At 48.2% G+C, this 19,167-nt stretch overlaps 1 protein-coding gene across 3 annotated transcripts in view; it reads left to right on the plus strand.

Annotated features, from left to right (window-relative positions):
- znf276 (zinc finger protein 276) overlaps nt 1-19,167 on the plus strand; it is a 70,116-nt gene that overhangs the window by 13,405 nt on the left and 37,544 nt on the right. For all 3 annotated transcript variants that reach the window (XM_079603404.1, XM_079603406.1, XM_079603405.1), the window contains exons 5-7: nt 1,334-1,412; nt 14,677-14,760; nt 18,836-18,931. In XM_079603404.1, coding sequence (XP_079459530.1) covers nt 1,334-1,412; nt 14,677-14,760; nt 18,836-18,931 — 259 coding nt within the window. The remainder of the gene's footprint in view (nt 1-1,333; nt 1,413-14,676; nt 14,761-18,835; nt 18,932-19,167) is intronic.

Below are 19,167 nucleotides of genomic sequence, written 5' to 3' on the forward strand. Positions count from 1 at the left end.
GAACCGTGAGCTATTTGAAACGTTGCAGCCCTAGCACAGTGCCACAGTCGGATGATGATTCAGAGTGAGAGGTTTTAGTGGTGGTGTAAAAGGCCGAACCACCATCTTCTGGAAGACTGGCGGTGAGAGTTCAGCTGGTGGAGGTAGTGCTGTAAGGAGACGAACTCCATGAACTGTGAATGTTGCAGTCGCTACCCCATAACTGCGGGGAACACGAAGTTTGCCGACAGTGCAGGCACTTCACAGTTTAAACACAATACTGTATTTAATAACAATCTTATCCTCAAGCATAGAGTATGCGGTGTTAATAAATCAACTGCCGGTTGCTTTTAGAAGACAAGAGGCTGTAACTTTAAATCAGAGCGCAAAGGCATTGTAATTTCTGCATCTATTATCAAAGTATTTATTAGTAATACACTGGAAATTAGTAGAAATGTGAATATTTGGTTAGTATGTTGATTTACTGTGTGTGCTCCTAAATTTCCTGGTTGTGCTTCTACAATTTTCAGTTAGGGGCCACTGTGCTCCTTGGGAAAAAAGTTAGTCTGGAGCCCTGTATACATGTATATATTTATTAAGTAGCTATAACGAAGTTTTATGTTAAGTATTATATTTCACCAGATTTTATAGTGTAAAACATGAGAACCGGTTCGAGGGGGATGCCAGGTGTGCCAAAAAAACTAAAAACGAATATTCAAATGTCAAATTATCAAATTGAATACCAACCCACCGAACGAATATTCGAATATTCGGGTCTAGCCCTAGAACGGACACATACACACACAATTATGTCCAAATAGCCGGTCGGTCACTAGTGCTAAGTATATGCTATGGCAGGTCTGTTCAGCCAAGACCAAATACATTAACATTGCCATATCATTACCATACCAATCTCACCACAGAATTATCTGTCATCACAGAATTCATTTCTAAAGTGAACAAATAGTGTTATTTTACATTTAGGCTTAATCATTTATTTTAATTTTAATTTAATTGTAATTAAATGTTAATTAATTAGTATATTTCTGTAGCTGAATACTACTGTTAGACTTTGTAACTTTGTTATATAGTCTTCATCTCTGCTTGTAATGTGTGTATTTGTTCTTATTTTATTACTGACCGTTCAGTTGAGTTTAATAATGTGAGAAGGGTTAGGGTTTATCAGGTAGGCTAGCAGTGTTTGATGTGGTATCGAACAACTTCAAGTGAGCTTTAAGTAATAAATGAAAAGCAAAGTTATATTAACCAATTCTCCTTCCAAGTGCCTGTGAGGTTGCATAGAGACAGGGTGTGTAAAGCAGTGTGTTGTGAAAGTAATGTGTGTGTGTTCCAGACGCCTGTGAGGAGACGGCCCCTGCTGTCGCTCCGCTGCTCGAGGACCGAGACGATGCGGAGAGTGAGCTCTCAGACAGGTAAACACACTCTCAGACAGGTGAACACACACTCTCAGACAGGTAAACACACACTCAGACAGGTGAACACACTCTCAGACAGGTAAACACACTCTCAGACAGGTAAACATACTCTCAGACAGGTGAACACACTCTCAGACAGGTGAACACACTCTCAGACAGGTAAACACACACTTTCAGACAGGTAAACACACTCTCAGACAGGTAAACACACTCTCAGACAGGTAAACACACTCTCAGACAGGTGAACACACACTCTCAGACAGGTAAACACACTCTCAGACAGGTAAACACACTCTCAGACAGGTGAACACACACTCTCAGACAGGTGAACACACTCTCTCAGACAGGTGAACACACTCTCAGACAGGTAAACACACTCTCAGACAGGTGAACACACTCTCAGACAGGTGAACACACTCTCAGACAGGTGAACACACTCTCAGACAGGTAAACACACTCTCAGACAGGTGAACACACACTCTCAGACAGGTGAACACACTCTCTCAGACAGGTGAACACACTCTCTCAGACAGGTGAACATACTCTCAGACAGGTGAACACACTCTCAGACAGGTGAACACTCTCTCAGACAGGTGAACATACTCTCAGACAGGTGAACACACTCTCTCAGACAGGTGAACACACTCTCTCAGACAGGTGAACACACTCTCTCAGACAGGTGAACACACTCTCAGACAGGTGAACACACTCTCAGACAGGTGAACACACACTCTCAGACAGGTGAACACACTCTCAGACAGGTGAACACACTCTCAGACAGGTGAACACACTCTCAGACAGGTGAACACACTCTCTCAGACAGGTGAACATACTCTCTCAGACAGGTGAACATACTCTCTCAGACAGGTGAACACACTCTCAGACAGGTGAACACACTCTCAGACAGGTGAACACACTCTCAGACAGGTAAACACACTCTCAGACAGGTGAACACACTCTCTCAGACAGGTAAACACACTCTCAGACAGGTGAACACACTCTCAGACAGGTGAACACACTCTCAGACAGGTAAACACACTCTCAGACAGGTGAACACACTCTCAGACAGGTAAACACACTCTCAGACAGGTAAACACACTCTCAGACAGGTGAACACACTCTCTCAGACAGGTAAACACACTCTCAGACAGGTAAACACACTCTCAGACAGGTGAACACACTCTCAGACAGGTAAACACACTCTCAGACAGGTGAACACACTCTCAGAGAGGTAAACACACTCTCAGACAGGTAAACACACTCTCAGACAGGTGAACACACTCTCAGACAGGTAAACACACTCTCAGACAGGTGAACACACACTCTCAGACAGGTAAACACACTCTCAGACAGGTGAACACACTCTCAGACAGGTAAACACTCTCAGACAGGTAAACACACTCTCAGACAGGTAAACACACTCTCAGACAGGTGAACACACACTCTCAGACAGGTAAACACACTCTCAGACAGGTGAACACACACTCTCAGACAGGTAAACACACACTCAGACAGGTAAACACACTCTCAGACAGGTGAACACACTCTCAGACAGGTGAACACACTCTCAGACAGGTGAACACACTCTCAGACAGGTGAACACACACTCTCAGACAGGTGAACACACTCTCAGACAGGTGAACACACACTCTCAGACAGGTGAACACACACTACAGGTGAACACACACTCTCAGACAGGTGAACACACTCTCAGACAGGTGAACACACACTCTCAGACAGGTGAACACACACTCTCAGACAGGTAAACACACACTCAGACAGGTGAACACACACTCTAAGACAGGTGAACACACTCTCAGACAGGTGAACACACACTCTCAGACAGGTGAACACACTCTCAGACAGGTGAACACACTCTCAGACAGGTAAACACACTCTCAGACAGGTGAACACACTCTCAGACAGGTGAACACACACTCTCAGACAGGTAAACACACACTCAGACAGGTGAACACACACTCTCAGACAGGTGAACACACTCTCAGACAGGTGAACACACTCTCAGACAGGTGAACACACTCTCAGACAGGTAAACACACTCTCAGACAGGTAAACACACTCAGACAGGTGAACACACACTCTCAGACAGGTGAACACACTCTCAGACAGGTGAACACACTCTCAGACAGGTGAACACACTCTCAGACAGGTGAACACACTCTCAGACAGGTAAACACACACTTTCAGACAGGTAAACACACTCTCAGACAGGTAAACACACTCTCAGACAGGTGAACACACTCTCAGACAGGTGAACACACACTCTCAGACAGGTGAACACACTCTCAGACAGGTAAACACACTCTCAGACAGGTGAACACACACTCTCAGACAGGTGAACACACTCTCAGACAGGTGAACACACTCTCAGACAGGTGAACACACACTTTCAGACAGGTAAACACACTCTCAGACAGGTAAACACACTCTCAGACAGGTGAACACACTCTCAGACAGGTGAACACACTCTCAGACAGGTAAACACACTCTCAGACAGGTGAACACACTCTCAGACAGGTAAACACACACTTTCAGACAGGTAAACACACACTCAGACAGGTGAACACACACTCTCAGACAGGTGAACACACTCTCTCAGACAGGTGAACACACACTCTCAGACAGGTAAACACACTCTCAGACAGGTGAACACACACTCTCAGACAGGTGAACACACACTCTCAGACAGGTAAACACACACTCAGACAGGTAAACACACACTCAGACAGGTGAACACACACTCTCAGACAGGTGAACACACACTCTCAGACAGGTAAACACACTCTCAGACAGGTAAACACACTCTCAGACAGGTGAACACACTCTCAGACAGGTGAACACACTCTCAGACAGGTGAACACACACTCTCAGACAGGTGAACACACACTCTCAGACAGGTGAACACACACTCTCAGACAGGTAAACACACACTCAGACAGGTGAACGCACACTCTCAGACAGGTGAACACACTCTCTCAGACAGGTGAACACACTCTCTCAGACAGGTGAACACACTCTCTCAGACAGGTGAACACACTCTCTCAGACAGGTGAACACACTCTCTCAGACAGGTGAACACACACTCTCAGACAGGTGAACACACACTCAGACAGGTAAATACACACTCTCAGACAGGTAAATACACACTCTCAGACAGGTGAACACACTCTCAGACAGGTAAACACACTCTCTCAGACAGGTAAGACAGGTAAACACACTCTCTCAGACAGGTGAACACACTCTCTCAGACAGGTGAACACACTCTCAGACAGGTGAACACACTCTCAGACAGGTGAACACACACTCTCAGACAGGTAAACACACTCTCAGACAGGTGAACACACACTCTCAGACAGGTAAACACACTCTCTCAGACAGGTGAACACACTCTCTCAGACAGGTGAACACACTCTCAGACAGGTGAACACACACTCTCAGACAGGTGAACACACACTCAGACAGGTAAATACACACTCTCAGACAGGTGAACACACTCTCAGACAGGTAAACACACTCTCTCAGACAGGTAAACACACTCTCTCAGACAGGTGAACACACTCTCTCAGACAGGTGAACACACTCTCTCAGACAGGTGAACACACTCTCAGACAGGTGAACACACTCTCAGACAGGTGAACACACACTCTCAGACAGGTAAACACACTCTCAGACAGGTGAACACACACTCTCAGACAGGTGAACACACTCTCTCAGACAGGTGAACACACTCTCAGACAGGTGAACACACTCTCAGACAGGTGAACACACACTCAGACAGGTAAATACACACTCTCAGACAGGTGAACACACTCTCAGACAGGTAAACACACTCTCTCAGACAGGTGAACACACTCTCAGACAGGTGAACACACTCTCAGACAGGTGAACACACTCTCAGACAGGTAAACACACTCTCAGACAGGTAAACACACTCTCAGACAGGTGAACACACTCTCAGACAGGTAAACACACTCTCAGACAGGTAAACACACTCTCAGACAGGTAAACACACTCTCTCAGACAGGTGAACACACTCTCTCAGACAGGTGAACACACTCTCTCAGACAGGTGAACACACACTCTCAGACAGGTGAACACACACTCTCAGACAGGTGAACACACACTCAGACAGGTAAATACACACTCTCAGACAGGTGAACACACTCTCAGACAGGTAAACACACTCTCTCAGACAGGTAAACACACTCTCTCAGACAGGTGAACACACTCTCTCAGACAGGTGAACACACTCTCTCAGACAGGTGAACACACTCTCAGACAGGTAAACACACTCTCAGACAGGTGAACACACACTATCAGACAGGTAAACACACTCTCAGACAGGTGAACACACACTCTCAGACAGGTAAACACACTCTCAGACAGGTGAACACACTCTCAGACAGGTAAACACACTCTCAGACAGGTGAACACACTCTCAGACAGGTGAACACACACTCTCAGACAGGTGAACACACTCTCAGACAGGTGAACACACTCTCAGGTGAACACACTCTCAGACAGGTAAACACACTCTCAGACAGGTGAACACACTCTCAGACAGGTAAACACACACTCAGACAGGTGAACACACACTCTAAGACAGGTGAACACACTCTCAGACAGGTGAACACACACTCTAAGACAGGTGAACACACTCTCAGACAGGTGAACACACTCTCAGACAGGTAAACACACTCTCAGACAGGTGAACACACTCTCAGACAGGTGAACACACACTCTCAGACAGGTAAACACACACTCAGACAGGTGAACACACACTCTAAGACAGGTGAACACACTCTCAGACAGGTGAACACACACTCTAAGACAGGTGAACACACTCTCAGACAGGTAAACACACACTCAGACAGGTGAACACACACTCTAAGACAGGTGAACACACTCTCAGACAGGTGAACACACACTCTCAGACAGGTGAACACACTCTCAGACAGGTGAACACACACTCTCAGACAGGTGAACACACTCTCAGACAGGTGAACACACTCTCAGACAGGTAAACACACTCTCAGACAGGTGAACACACTCTCAGACAGGTGAACACACACTCTCAGACAGGTAAACACACACTCAGACAGGTGAACACACACTCTAAGACAGGTGAACACACTCTCAGACAGGTGAACACACACTCTAAGACAGGTGAACACACTCTCAGACAGGTAAACACACTCTCAGACAGGTGAACACACTCTCAGACAGGTGAACACACTCTCAGACAGGTGAACACACTCTCAGACAGGTAAACACACTCTCAGACAGGTGAACACACTCTCAGACAGGTGAACACACTCTCAGACAGGTAAACACACTCTCAGACAGGTAAACACACTCTCAGACAGGTGAACACACACTCTAAGACAGGTGAACACACTCTCAGACAGGTAAACACACACTCAGACAGGTGAACACACACTCTAAGACAGGTGAACACACTCTCAGACAGGTGAACACACACTCTCAGACAGGTGAACACACTCTCAGACAGGTGAACACACACTCTCAGACAGGTGAACACACTCTCAGACAGGTGAACACACTCTCAGACAGGTGAACACACTCTCAGACAGGTGAACACACTCTCAGACAGGTGAACACACTCTCAGACAGGTGAACACACTCTCTCAGACAGGTGAACATACTCTCTCAGACAGGTGAACATACTCTCTCAGACAGGTGAACACACTCTCAGACAGGTGAACACACTCTCAGACAGGTGAACACACTCTCAGACAGGTAAACACACTCTCAGACAGGTGAACACACTCTCTCAGACAGGTAAACACACTCTCAGACAGGTAAACACACTCTCAGACAGGTGAACACACTCTCAGACAGGTAAACACACTCTCAGACAGGTGAACACACTCTCAGACAGGTGAACACACTCTCAGACAGGTAAACACACTCTCAGACAGGTAAACACACTCTCAGACAGGTGAACACACTCTCTCAGACAGGTAAACACACTCTCAGACAGGTAAACACACTCTCAGACAGGTGAACACACTCTCAGACAGGTAAACACACTCTCAGACAGGTGAACACACTCTCAGAGAGGTAAACACACTCTCAGACAGGTAAACACACTCTCAGACAGGTGAACACACTCTCAGACAGGTAAACACACTCTCAGACAGGTGAACACACACTCTCAGACAGGTAAACACACTCTCAGACAGGTGAACACACTCTCAGACAGGTAAACACTCTCAGACAGGTAAACACACTCTCAGACAGGTAAACACACTCTCAGACAGGTGAACACACACTCTCAGACAGGTAAACACACTCTCAGACAGGTGAACACACACTCTCAGACAGGTAAACACACACTCAGACAGGTAAACACACTCTCAGACAGGTGAACACACTCTCAGACAGGTGAACACACTCTCAGACAGGTGAACACACTCTCAGACAGGTGAACACACACTCTCAGACAGGTGAACACACTCTCAGACAGGTGAACACACACTCTCAGACAGGTGAACACACACTACAGGTGAACACACACTCTCAGACAGGTGAACACACTCTCAGACAGGTGAACACACACTCTCAGACAGGTGAACACACACTCTCAGACAGGTAAACACACACTCAGACAGGTGAACACACACTCTAAGACAGGTGAACACACTCTCAGACAGGTGAACACACACTCTCAGACAGGTGAACACACTCTCAGACAGGTGAACACACTCTCAGACAGGTAAACACACTCTCAGACAGGTGAACACACTCTCAGACAGGTGAACACACACTCTCAGACAGGTGAACACACACTCTCAGACAGGTGAACACACTCTCAGACAGGTGAACACACTCTCAGACAGGTGAACACACTCTCAGACAGGTAAACACACTCTCAGACAGGTAAACACACTCAGACAGGTGAACACACACTCTCAGACAGGTGAACACACTCTCAGACAGGTGAACACACTCTCAGACAGGTGAACACACTCTCAGACAGGTAAACACACACTTTCAGACAGGTAAACACACTCTCAGACAGGTAAACACACTCTCAGACAGGTGAACACACTCTCAGACAGGTGAACACACACTCTCAGACAGGTGAACACACTCTCAGACAGGTAAACACACTCTCAGACAGGTGAACACACACTCTCAGACAGGTGAACACACTCTCAGACAGGTGAACACACTCTCAGACAGGTGAACACACACTTTCAGACAGGTAAACACACTCTCAGACAGGTAAACACACTCTCAGACAGGTGAACACACTCTCAGACAGGTGAACACACTCTCAGACAGGTAAACACACTCTCAGACAGGTGAACACACTCTCAGACAGGTAAACACACACTTTCAGACAGGTAAACACACACTCAGACAGGTGAACACACACTCTCAGACAGGTGAACACACTCTCTCAGACAGGTGAACACACACTCTCAGACAGGTAAACACACTCTCAGACAGGTGAACACACTCTCAGACAGGTGAACACACACTCTCAGACAGGTAAACACACACTCAGACAGGTAAACACACACTCAGACAGGTGAACACACACTCTCAGACAGGTGAACACACACTCTCAGACAGGTAAACACACTCTCAGACAGGTAAACACACTCTCAGACAGGTGAACACACTCTCAGACAGGTGAACACACTCTCAGACAGGTGAACACACACTCTCAGACAGGTGAACACACACTCTCAGACAGGTGAACACACACTCTCAGACAGGTAAACACACACTCAGACAGGTGAACGCACACTCTCAGACAGGTGAACACACTCTCAGACAGGTAAACACACTCTCTCAGACAGGTGAACACACTCTCTCAGACAGGTGAACACACTCTCTCAGACAGGTGAACACACTCTCTCAGACAGGTGAACACACACTCTCAGACAGGTGAACACACACTCAGACAGGTAAATACACACTCTCAGACAGGTAAATACACACTCTCAGACAGGTGAACACACTCTCAGACAGGTAAACACACTCTCTCAGACAGGTAAGACAGGTAAACACACTCTCTCAGACAGGTGAACACACTCTCTCAGACAGGTGAACACACTCTCAGACAGGTGAACACACTCTCAGACAGGTGAACACACACTCTCAGACAGGTAAACACACTCTCAGACAGGTGAACACACACTCTCAGACAGGTAAACACACTCTCTCAGACAGGTGAACACACTCTCTCAGACAGGTGAACACACTCTCAGACAGGTGAACACACACTCTCAGACAGGTGAACACACACTCAGACAGGTAAATACACACTCTCAGACAGGTGAACACACTCTCAGACAGGTAAACACACTCTCTCAGACAGGTAAACACACTCTCTCAGACAGGTGAACACACTCTCTCAGACAGGTGAACACACTCTCTCAGACAGGTGAACACACTCTCAGACAGGTGAACACACTCTCAGACAGGTGAACACACACTCTCAGACAGGTAAACACACTCTCAGACAGGTGAACACACACTCTCAGACAGGTGAACACACTCTCTCAGACAGGTGAACACACTCTCAGACAGGTGAACACACTCTCAGACAGGTGAACACACACTCAGACAGGTAAATACACACTCTCAGACAGGTGAACACACTCTCAGACAGGTAAACACACTCTCTCAGACAGGTGAACACACTCTCAGACAGGTGAACACACTCTCAGACAGGTGAACACACTCTCAGACAGGTAAACACACTCTCAGACAGGTAAACACACTCTCAGACAGGTGAACACACTCTCAGACAGGTAAACACACTCTCAGACAGGTAAACACACTCTCAGACAGGTAAACACACTCTCTCAGACAGGTGAACACACTCTCTCAGACAGGTGAACACACTCTCTCAGACAGGTGAACACACACTCTCAGACAGGTGAACACACACTCTCAGACAGGTGAACACACACTCAGACAGGTAAATACACACTCTCAGACAGGTGAACACACTCTCAGACAGGTAAACACACTCTCTCAGACAGGTAAACACACTCTCTCAGACAGGTGAACACACTCTCTCAGACAGGTGAACACACTCTCTCAGACAGGTGAACACACTCTCTCAGACAGGTGAACACACTCTCAGACAGGTAAACACACTCTCAGACAGGTGAACACACACTATCAGACAGGTAAACACACTCTCAGACAGGTGAACACACACTCTCAGACAGGTAAACACACTCTCAGACAGGTGAACACACTCTCAGACAGGTAAACACACTCTCAGACAGGTGAACACACTCTCAGACAGGTGAACACACACTCTCAGACAGGTGAACACACTCTCAGACAGGTGAACACACTCTCAGGTGAACACACTCTCAGACAGGTAAACACACTCTCAGACAGGTGAACACACTCTCAGACAGGTAAACACACACTCAGACAGGTGAACACACACTCTAAGACAGGTGAACACACTCTCAGACAGGTGAACACACACTCTAAGACAGGTGAACACACTCTCAGACAGGTGAACACACTCTCAGACAGGTAAACACACTCTCAGACAGGTGAACACACTCTCAGACAGGTGAACACACACTCTCAGACAGGTAAACACACACTCAGACAGGTGAACACACACTCTAAGACAGGTGAACACACTCTCAGACAGGTGAACACACACTCTAAGACAGGTGAACACACTCTCAGACAGGTAAACACACACTCAGACAGGTGAACACACACTCTAAGACAGGTGAACACACTCTCAGACAGGTGAACACACACTCTCAGACAGGTGAACACACTCTCAGACAGGTGAACACACACTCTCAGACAGGTGAACACACTCTCAGACAGGTGAACACACTCTCAGACAGGTAAACACACTCTCAGACAGGTGAACACACTCTCAGACAGGTGAACACACACTCTCAGACAGGTAAACACACTCTCAGACAGGTGAACACACACTCTAAGACAGGTGAACACACTCTCAGACAGGTGAACACACACTCTAAGACAGGTGAACACACTCTCAGACAGGTAAACACACTCTCAGACAGGTGAACACACTCTCAGACAGGTGAACACACTCTCAGACAGGTGAACACACTCTCAGACAGGTAAACACACTCTCAGACAGGTGAACACACTCTCAGACAGGTGAACACACTCTCAGACAGGTGAACACACACTCTCAGACAGGTAAACACACACTCAGACAGGTGAACACACACTCTAAGACAGGTGAACACACTCTCAGACAGGTGAACACACTCTCAGACAGGTGAACACACTCTCAGACAGGTGAACACACTCTCAGACAGGTGAACACACTCTCAGACAGGTGAACACACTCTCAGACAGGTGAACACACTCTCAGACAGGTGAACACACTCTCTCAGACAGGTGAACACACTCTCAGACAGGTGAACACACTCTCAGACAGGTAAACACACTCTCAGACAGGTGAACACACTCTCAGACAGGTAAACACACTCTCAGACAGGTGAACACACTCTCAGACAGGTGAACACACACTCTCAGACAGGTGAACACACACTCTCAGACAGGTGAACACACTCTCAGACAGGTAAACACACACTCAGACAGGTAAACACACACTCAGACAGGTGAACACACACTCTCAGACAGGTAAACACACACTCAGACAGGTGAACACACACTCTCAGACAGGTGAACACACTCTCAGACAGGTAAACACACTCTCAGACAGGTGAACACACTCTCAGACAGGTGAACACACTCTCAGACAGGTGAACACACTCTCTCAGACAGGTGAACACACTCTCAGACAGGTGAACACACTCTCAGACAGGTGAACACACTCTCTCAGACAGGTGAACACACTCTCAGACAGGTGAACACACTCTCTCAGACAGGTGAACACACACTCAGACAGGTGAACACACTCTCAGACAGGTGAACACACTCTCAGACAGGTGAACACACTCTCAGACAGGTGAACACACTCTCAGACAGGTGAACACACACTCAGACAGGTGAACACACACTCTCAGACAGGTGAACACACTCTCAGACAGGTAAACACACTCTCAGACAGGTAAACACACTCTCAGACAGGTGAACACACTCTCAGACAGGTGAACACACTCTCAGACAGGTGAACACACTTTCAGACAGGTGAACACACTCTCTCAGACAGGTGAACACACTCTCAGACAGGTGAACACACTCTCAGACAGGTGAACACACTCTCAGACAGGTAAACACACTCTCAGACAGGTAAACACACTCTCAGACAGGTGAACACACTCTCAGACAGGTGAACACACTCTCAGACAGGTAAACACACTCTCAGACAGGTAAACACACTCTCAGACAGGTGAACACACTCTCAGACAGGTGAACACACTCTCAGACAGGTGAACACTCTCTCAGACAGGTGAACACACTCTCAGACAGGTGAACACACTCTCAGACAGGTAAACACACTCTCAGACAGGTGAACACACTCTCTCAGACAGGTGAACACACTCTCTCAGACAGGTGAACACACTCTCTCAGACAGGTGAACACACTCTCAGACAGGTAAACACACTCTCAGACAGGTAAACACACTCTCAGACAGGTGAACACACTCTCAGACAGGTGAACACACTCTCAGACAGGTAAACACACTCTCAGACAGGTAAACACACTCTCAGACAGGTGAACACACTCTCAGACAGGTGAACACACTCTCAGACAGGTGAACACTCTCTCAGACAGGTGAACACACTCTCAGACAGGTGAACACACTCTCAGACAGGTAAACACACTCTCAGACAGGTGAACACACTCTCTCAGACAGGTGAACACACTCTCTCAGACAGGTGAACACACTCTCTCAGACAGGTAAACACACACTCAGACAGGTAAACACACTCTCAGACAGGTGAACACTCTCTCAGACAGGTGAACACACTCTCAGACAGGTGAACACACTCTCAGACAGGTGAACACACTCTCAGACAGGTGAACACACTCTCAGACAGGTGAACACACTCTCAGACAGGTGAACACACTTTCAGACAGGTGAACACACTCTCTCAGACAGGTGAACACACTCTCAGACAGGTGAACACACTCTCAGACAGGTGAACACACTCTCAGACAGGTAAACACACTCTCAGACAGGTAAACACACTCTCAGACAGGTGAACACACTCTCAGACAGGTGAACACACTCTCAGACAGGTAAACACACTCTCAGACAGGTAAACACACTCTCAGACAGGTGAACACACTCTCAGACAGGTGAACACACTCTCAGACAGGTGAACACTCTCTCAGACAGGTGAACACACTCTCAGACAGGTGAACACACTCTCAGACAGGTAAACACACTCTCAGACAGGTGAACACACTCTCTCAGACAGGTGAACACACTCTCTCAGACAGGTGAACACACTCTCTCAGACAGGTAAACACACACTCAGACAGGTAAACACACTCTCAGACAGGTGAACACTCTCTCAGACAGGTGAACACACTCTCAGACAGGTGAACACACTCTCAGACAGGTGAACACTCTCTCAGACAGGTGAACACACTCTCAGACAGGTGAACACACTCTCAGACAGGTGAACACACTCTCAGACAGGTGAACACTCTCTCAGACAGGTGAACACACTCTCAGACAGGTGAACACACTCTCAGACAGGTGAACACACTCTCTCAGACAGGTGAACACACTCTCTCAGACAGGTGAACACACTCTCTCAGACAGGTAAACACACACTCAGACAGGTAAACACACTCTCAGACAGGTGAACACTCTCTCAGACAGGTGAACACACTCTCTGACAGGTGAACACACTCTCAGACAGGTGAACACTCTCTCAGACAGGTGAACACACTCTCAGACAGGTGAACACACTCTCAGACAGGTGAACACACTCTCAGACAGGTGAACACACTCTCAGACAGGTGAACACACTCTCTCAGACAGGTGAACACACTCTCTCAGACAGGTAAACACACACTCAGACAGGTGAACATACTCTCTCAGACAGGTAAACACACTCTCAGACAGGTGAACACACTCTCAGACAGGTGAACACACTCTCAGACAGGTGAACACACTCTCAGACAGGTGAACATACTCTCAGACAGGTGAACACACTCTCAGACAGGTGAACACACTCTCAGACAGGTGAACATACTCTCTCAGACAGGAAACCCAGAGATCGGTGAGTGAAGCTTGTGATTGTGTGTCCAGGAACATGTTGAGTGATGAGGAGTGTGACGACAGGAGGAAGAGCGGCTCGTCTGAAGACAGCTCAGATCTGAACCCTGACAAACGGTAACACACACACCAGCTCAGATTCATCTAGAGTTCAGGGCCTCATTTATAAAACTGTGTGTAGGACCCGCAGTAAAAGTGTACGTGCGCCCACAAGCCAAACATGCAGTACGCCAAGAAATATTCAGACTGATAAACCCGTGCGTCCGCCAGAACCTGCGCAACATCCCCTCTATAATCCCAGTCAGAGGAAGAGTGTGAACATGCGTCTCCTCCCCGAAGTAACCATATAAGAGCTTACAACGCCTCGTTTACTATATCCTCATCTGCATATCATTTGCATATGATTATTCATCCACGTGACGCCATGTTTAACAGAGACATTAGGAGAATATGAGCATTTAGTAGCCGATCCTTGCCTTGTTTTTTAATAAATAAATCAAATAGTATAAAATACATTTCAGAGAAATGCGGCTGGTGGCTGGACCTCCCCCCACGGGGTCCGGCCGGGCTCAGCCCGAAGGAGCGACGTGGGGCTGCCTTCCCGTGGGCTCACCACCTGCAGGAGGGACCGTAAGGGGCCGGTGCTTAGAGGATTGGGCGGCAATCGAAGGCGGGGATCTCGACAACCCGATCCCTGAACACGGAAACTAGCTCTAGGGACGTGGAACGTCACCTCGCTGGCGGGGAAGGAGCCTGAGATTGTGCGTGAGGTTGAGAGGTTCCGACTATAGTCGGGATCACCTCTACGCACGGCTTGGGCTCTGGAACCACACTCGTTGAGAGAGGATGGACTCTTCACCACTCTGGAGTTGCCCATGGTGAGAGGCGGCGGGCTGGTGTGGGTTTGCTTATAGCCCCCCAGCTCAGCCGCCATGTGTTGGAGTTTACCCCGGTGAACGAGAGGGTAGTTTCCCTGCGCCTACGGGTCGGGGATAGGTCTCTCAGTGTCGTGTGTGCCTACGGGCCAAACGGCAGTGCAGAGTACTCGGCCTTCCTGGAGTCTCAGGGAGAGGTGCTGGAAAGTGCTCCGACTGGGGACTCCGTCGTTCTACTGCGGGACTTCAACGCCCACGTGGGCAGCGACAGTGACACCTGGAGGGGCGTGATTGGGAGGAACGGCCCCCCTGATCTGAACCCGAGCGGTGTTCAGTTATTGGACTTCTGTGCTAGTTACAGTTTGTCCATAACGAACACCATGTTCATGTCTTGGACACTCGGGTGAAGAGAGGGACGGAGCTGTCAACTGATCACCACCTGGTGGTGAGTTGGATCCGATACCAGAGGAGGAAGTTGGACAGACTCGGCAGACCCAAGCGTACTGTAAGGGTCTGCTGGGAACATTTGGCCGAGTCTCCTGTCAGAGAGATCTTCAACTCCCACCTCCGGCGGAACTTCGACCGGATCCCGAGGCTGGAGATATTGAGTCCGAGTGGACCATGTTCTCCACCTCCATTGTCGAAGCGGCCACTCGGAGCTGTGGCTGTAAGGTCTCGGTGAGGTCATGGAAAAGGACTGTCGGCTGGCCTCGAAGAGATTCTGGCAAACCGTCTGGCGCCTCAGGAGAGGGAAGCAGTGCCCTACCACCGCTGTTTACAGTGGAGGTGGGCAGCTGTTGACCTCAACTGGGGATGTCGTCGGACGGTGGAAGAAATACTTCGAGGATCTCTTCAATCCCACCATCACGTCTTCCATTGAGGAAGCAGAGGCTGAGGTCTCAGAGGTTGACTCGTCCATCACCCAAGCTGAAGTCACCGAGGTACACTGCAAAAAATACTTTCTTAGTTAGTATTTTTGTTTTGTTTCCAGTCCAAATATCTAAAAATTCTTAAACCAAGAAGCGTTTACTAGAGAAGTAAAATGACATAAGAAATTCTATTTTGTTTTAAGATAAAAAGAAAGTAATTTAAGTAATTTTTGCTTAAAACGAGCAAAATTATCTGCCAATGGGGTAAGCAAAAAATTCTTGGTTTCCATTCGAATTAAGATTTTTTTTCTTGTTTTCCATTCGAATTAAGATTTTTTTGCTTACCCCATTGGCAGATAATTTTGCTTGTTTTAAGCAAAAATTACTTAAATTACTTTCTTTTTATCTTAAAACAAAATAGAATTTCTTATGTCATTTTACTTCTCTAGTAAATGCTTCTTGAATTAATAATTTTTAGATATTTGGACTGGAAACAAAACAAAAATACTAAGTAAGAAAAGCATTTTTTGCAGTAAACTCCTTGGTGGCAAGGCACCGGGGGTGGATGAGATCCGCCCTGAGTACCTCAAGTCTCTGGATGTTGCGGGGCTGTCTTGGCTGACACGTCTCTGCAGCATCGCGTGGCGGTCGGGGACAGTGCCTCTGGGATGGCAGACCGGGGTGGTGGTCCCTCTTTTTAAGAAGGGGGACCGGAGGGTGTGTTCCAACTACAGGGGGATCCCACTCCTCAGCCTCCCCGGGGAAAGTCTATGCCAGGGTACTGGAGAGGAGAATACGGCCAATAGTAGAACCTCGGATTCAGGAGGAACAGTGCGGTTTTCGTCCGGGCCGTGGAACACTGGACCAGCTCTATACCCTCTACAGGGTGCTGGAGGGTTCATGGGAGTTTGCCCAACCAATCCACATGTGCTTTGTGGATTTGGAGAAGGCATTTGACTGTGTACCTCGAGGCGGCCTGTGGAGGAGCTCCGGGAGTATGGGGTCCGGGGTCCTTTCCTAAGGGCTGTCCGGTCCCTGTACGACCGGTGCAGGAGCTTGGTTCGCATTGCCGGCAGTAAGTCAGACTTGTTCCCGGTGCATGTTGGACTCCGGCAGGGCTGCCCTTTGTCGCCGGTTCTGTTCATAATTTTTATGGACAGAATTTCTAGGCGCAGCCAGGGGCCGGAGGGTGTCTGGTTTGGGAACAACACGATTTCGTCTATGCTCTTTGCAGATGATGTTGTCGTGTTGGTCCCTTCAGACCAGGACCTCCAGCATGCACTGGGACGGTTTGCAGCCAAGTGTGAAGCGGCTGGGATGAGAATCAGCACCTCCAAATCCGAGGCCATGGTCCTCAGTCGGAAAAAGGTGGCTTGCTCTCTTCAGGTTGGTGGAGAGTTCCTGCCTCAAGTGGAGGAGTTTAAGTATCTTGGGGGTTTGTTCACCAGTGAGGGAAGGATGGAACGGGAGATTGACAGACGGATCGGTGCAGCTTCCGCAGTAATGCGGTCGATGTACCGGTCTGTCGTGGTGAAGAAAGAGCCGAGCCGCAAGGCGAAGCTCTCGATTTACCGGTCAATCTACATTACTACTCTCACCTATGGTCATGAGCTTTGGGTCATGACCGAAAGGACAATATCCCGGATACAGGCGGCCGAAATGAGCTTTCTCTGGAGGGTGGCTGGGCGATCCCTTAGAGATTGGGTGAGGAGCTCGGTCACTCGGGAGGAGCTCAGAGTAGAGCCGCTGCTCCTCCACATCGAGAGGGGTCAGCTGAGGTGGCTCGGGCATCGGCTCCGGTGATTCCTGGACGGCTTCCCGGGAAGGTGTTCCGTACGTGTCCCACCGGGAGGAGACCCCGGGGAAGACCTAGGACACGTTGGAGACTATGTCTCCCGGCTGGCCTGGGAACGCCTCGGTGTCCCCCCGGAAGAGCTGGTGGAAGTGGCTAGGGAGAGGGAAGTCTGGGCATCTCTGCTTAGACTGCTGTCCCCGCGACCCGGCCCCGAATAAGCAGAAGAAGATGGATGGATGGATGTTATTGTGAACATGCGCTGTATTTATGATTAGGACTCATAATGAAGATTACAGTGGTTTTCCTTCATCAGTTGCTCAGATCTCCACGGTGTCGTTAAACTACTCCTCTAATGTTCGTACGCAGGATCAGAGTTACTTACAGATTCACTTACACATTCTCCCCGTCAAGTTTGTTTAATACATCACAGCGTGTGTGTGAAGTGGTGTTCAGGGACGGTTTTGTGCGATGCAACGGTTATAAATGAGACCCTGCTGAAAAAGTAGCTCAATAAGCCACAAATGATCATGTAAACTGAAGTGAAACCCGCCGGTCATTGGATGCAGGAGCATGAGCATCATGATGATGTGCACCGGATATGACTGAGTGAAACTCATTTCATCAGATTAATCAGGGATTGTCTCTCGTTTTAGTTCTTCAAAGAGGAAAGAGAGCAAGACACTGGAACCCAAAGCCAGAAGGAAACCTGGACCGAAGCCTGGCTGGAAGAACAGCATCAAGTCAGAGCGGTAACGTGACATCACACAGCACTCTGGGATCCTCCATTGTGATTGGTCAATGTAAATAATTAATCATATTTCAATATGACTTTAAACCAGGGGTGCTCAATCCTGCTCCTGCCGATCCACTGTCCTGCACAGTTCATCTCACACCCTAATCAAACACACCTGAAGCAACCAATTAAGGTCTTTACGAACACTTGAAAATGAAAAGCAGGTGTGTTTGATTAGGCTAAGAGATGAAC

This window comes from Phoxinus phoxinus, assembly GCF_949152265.1.
Source record: "Phoxinus phoxinus genome assembly, chromosome: 25".
Taxonomy (NCBI): domain Eukaryota; kingdom Metazoa; phylum Chordata; class Actinopteri; order Cypriniformes; family Leuciscidae; genus Phoxinus; species Phoxinus phoxinus.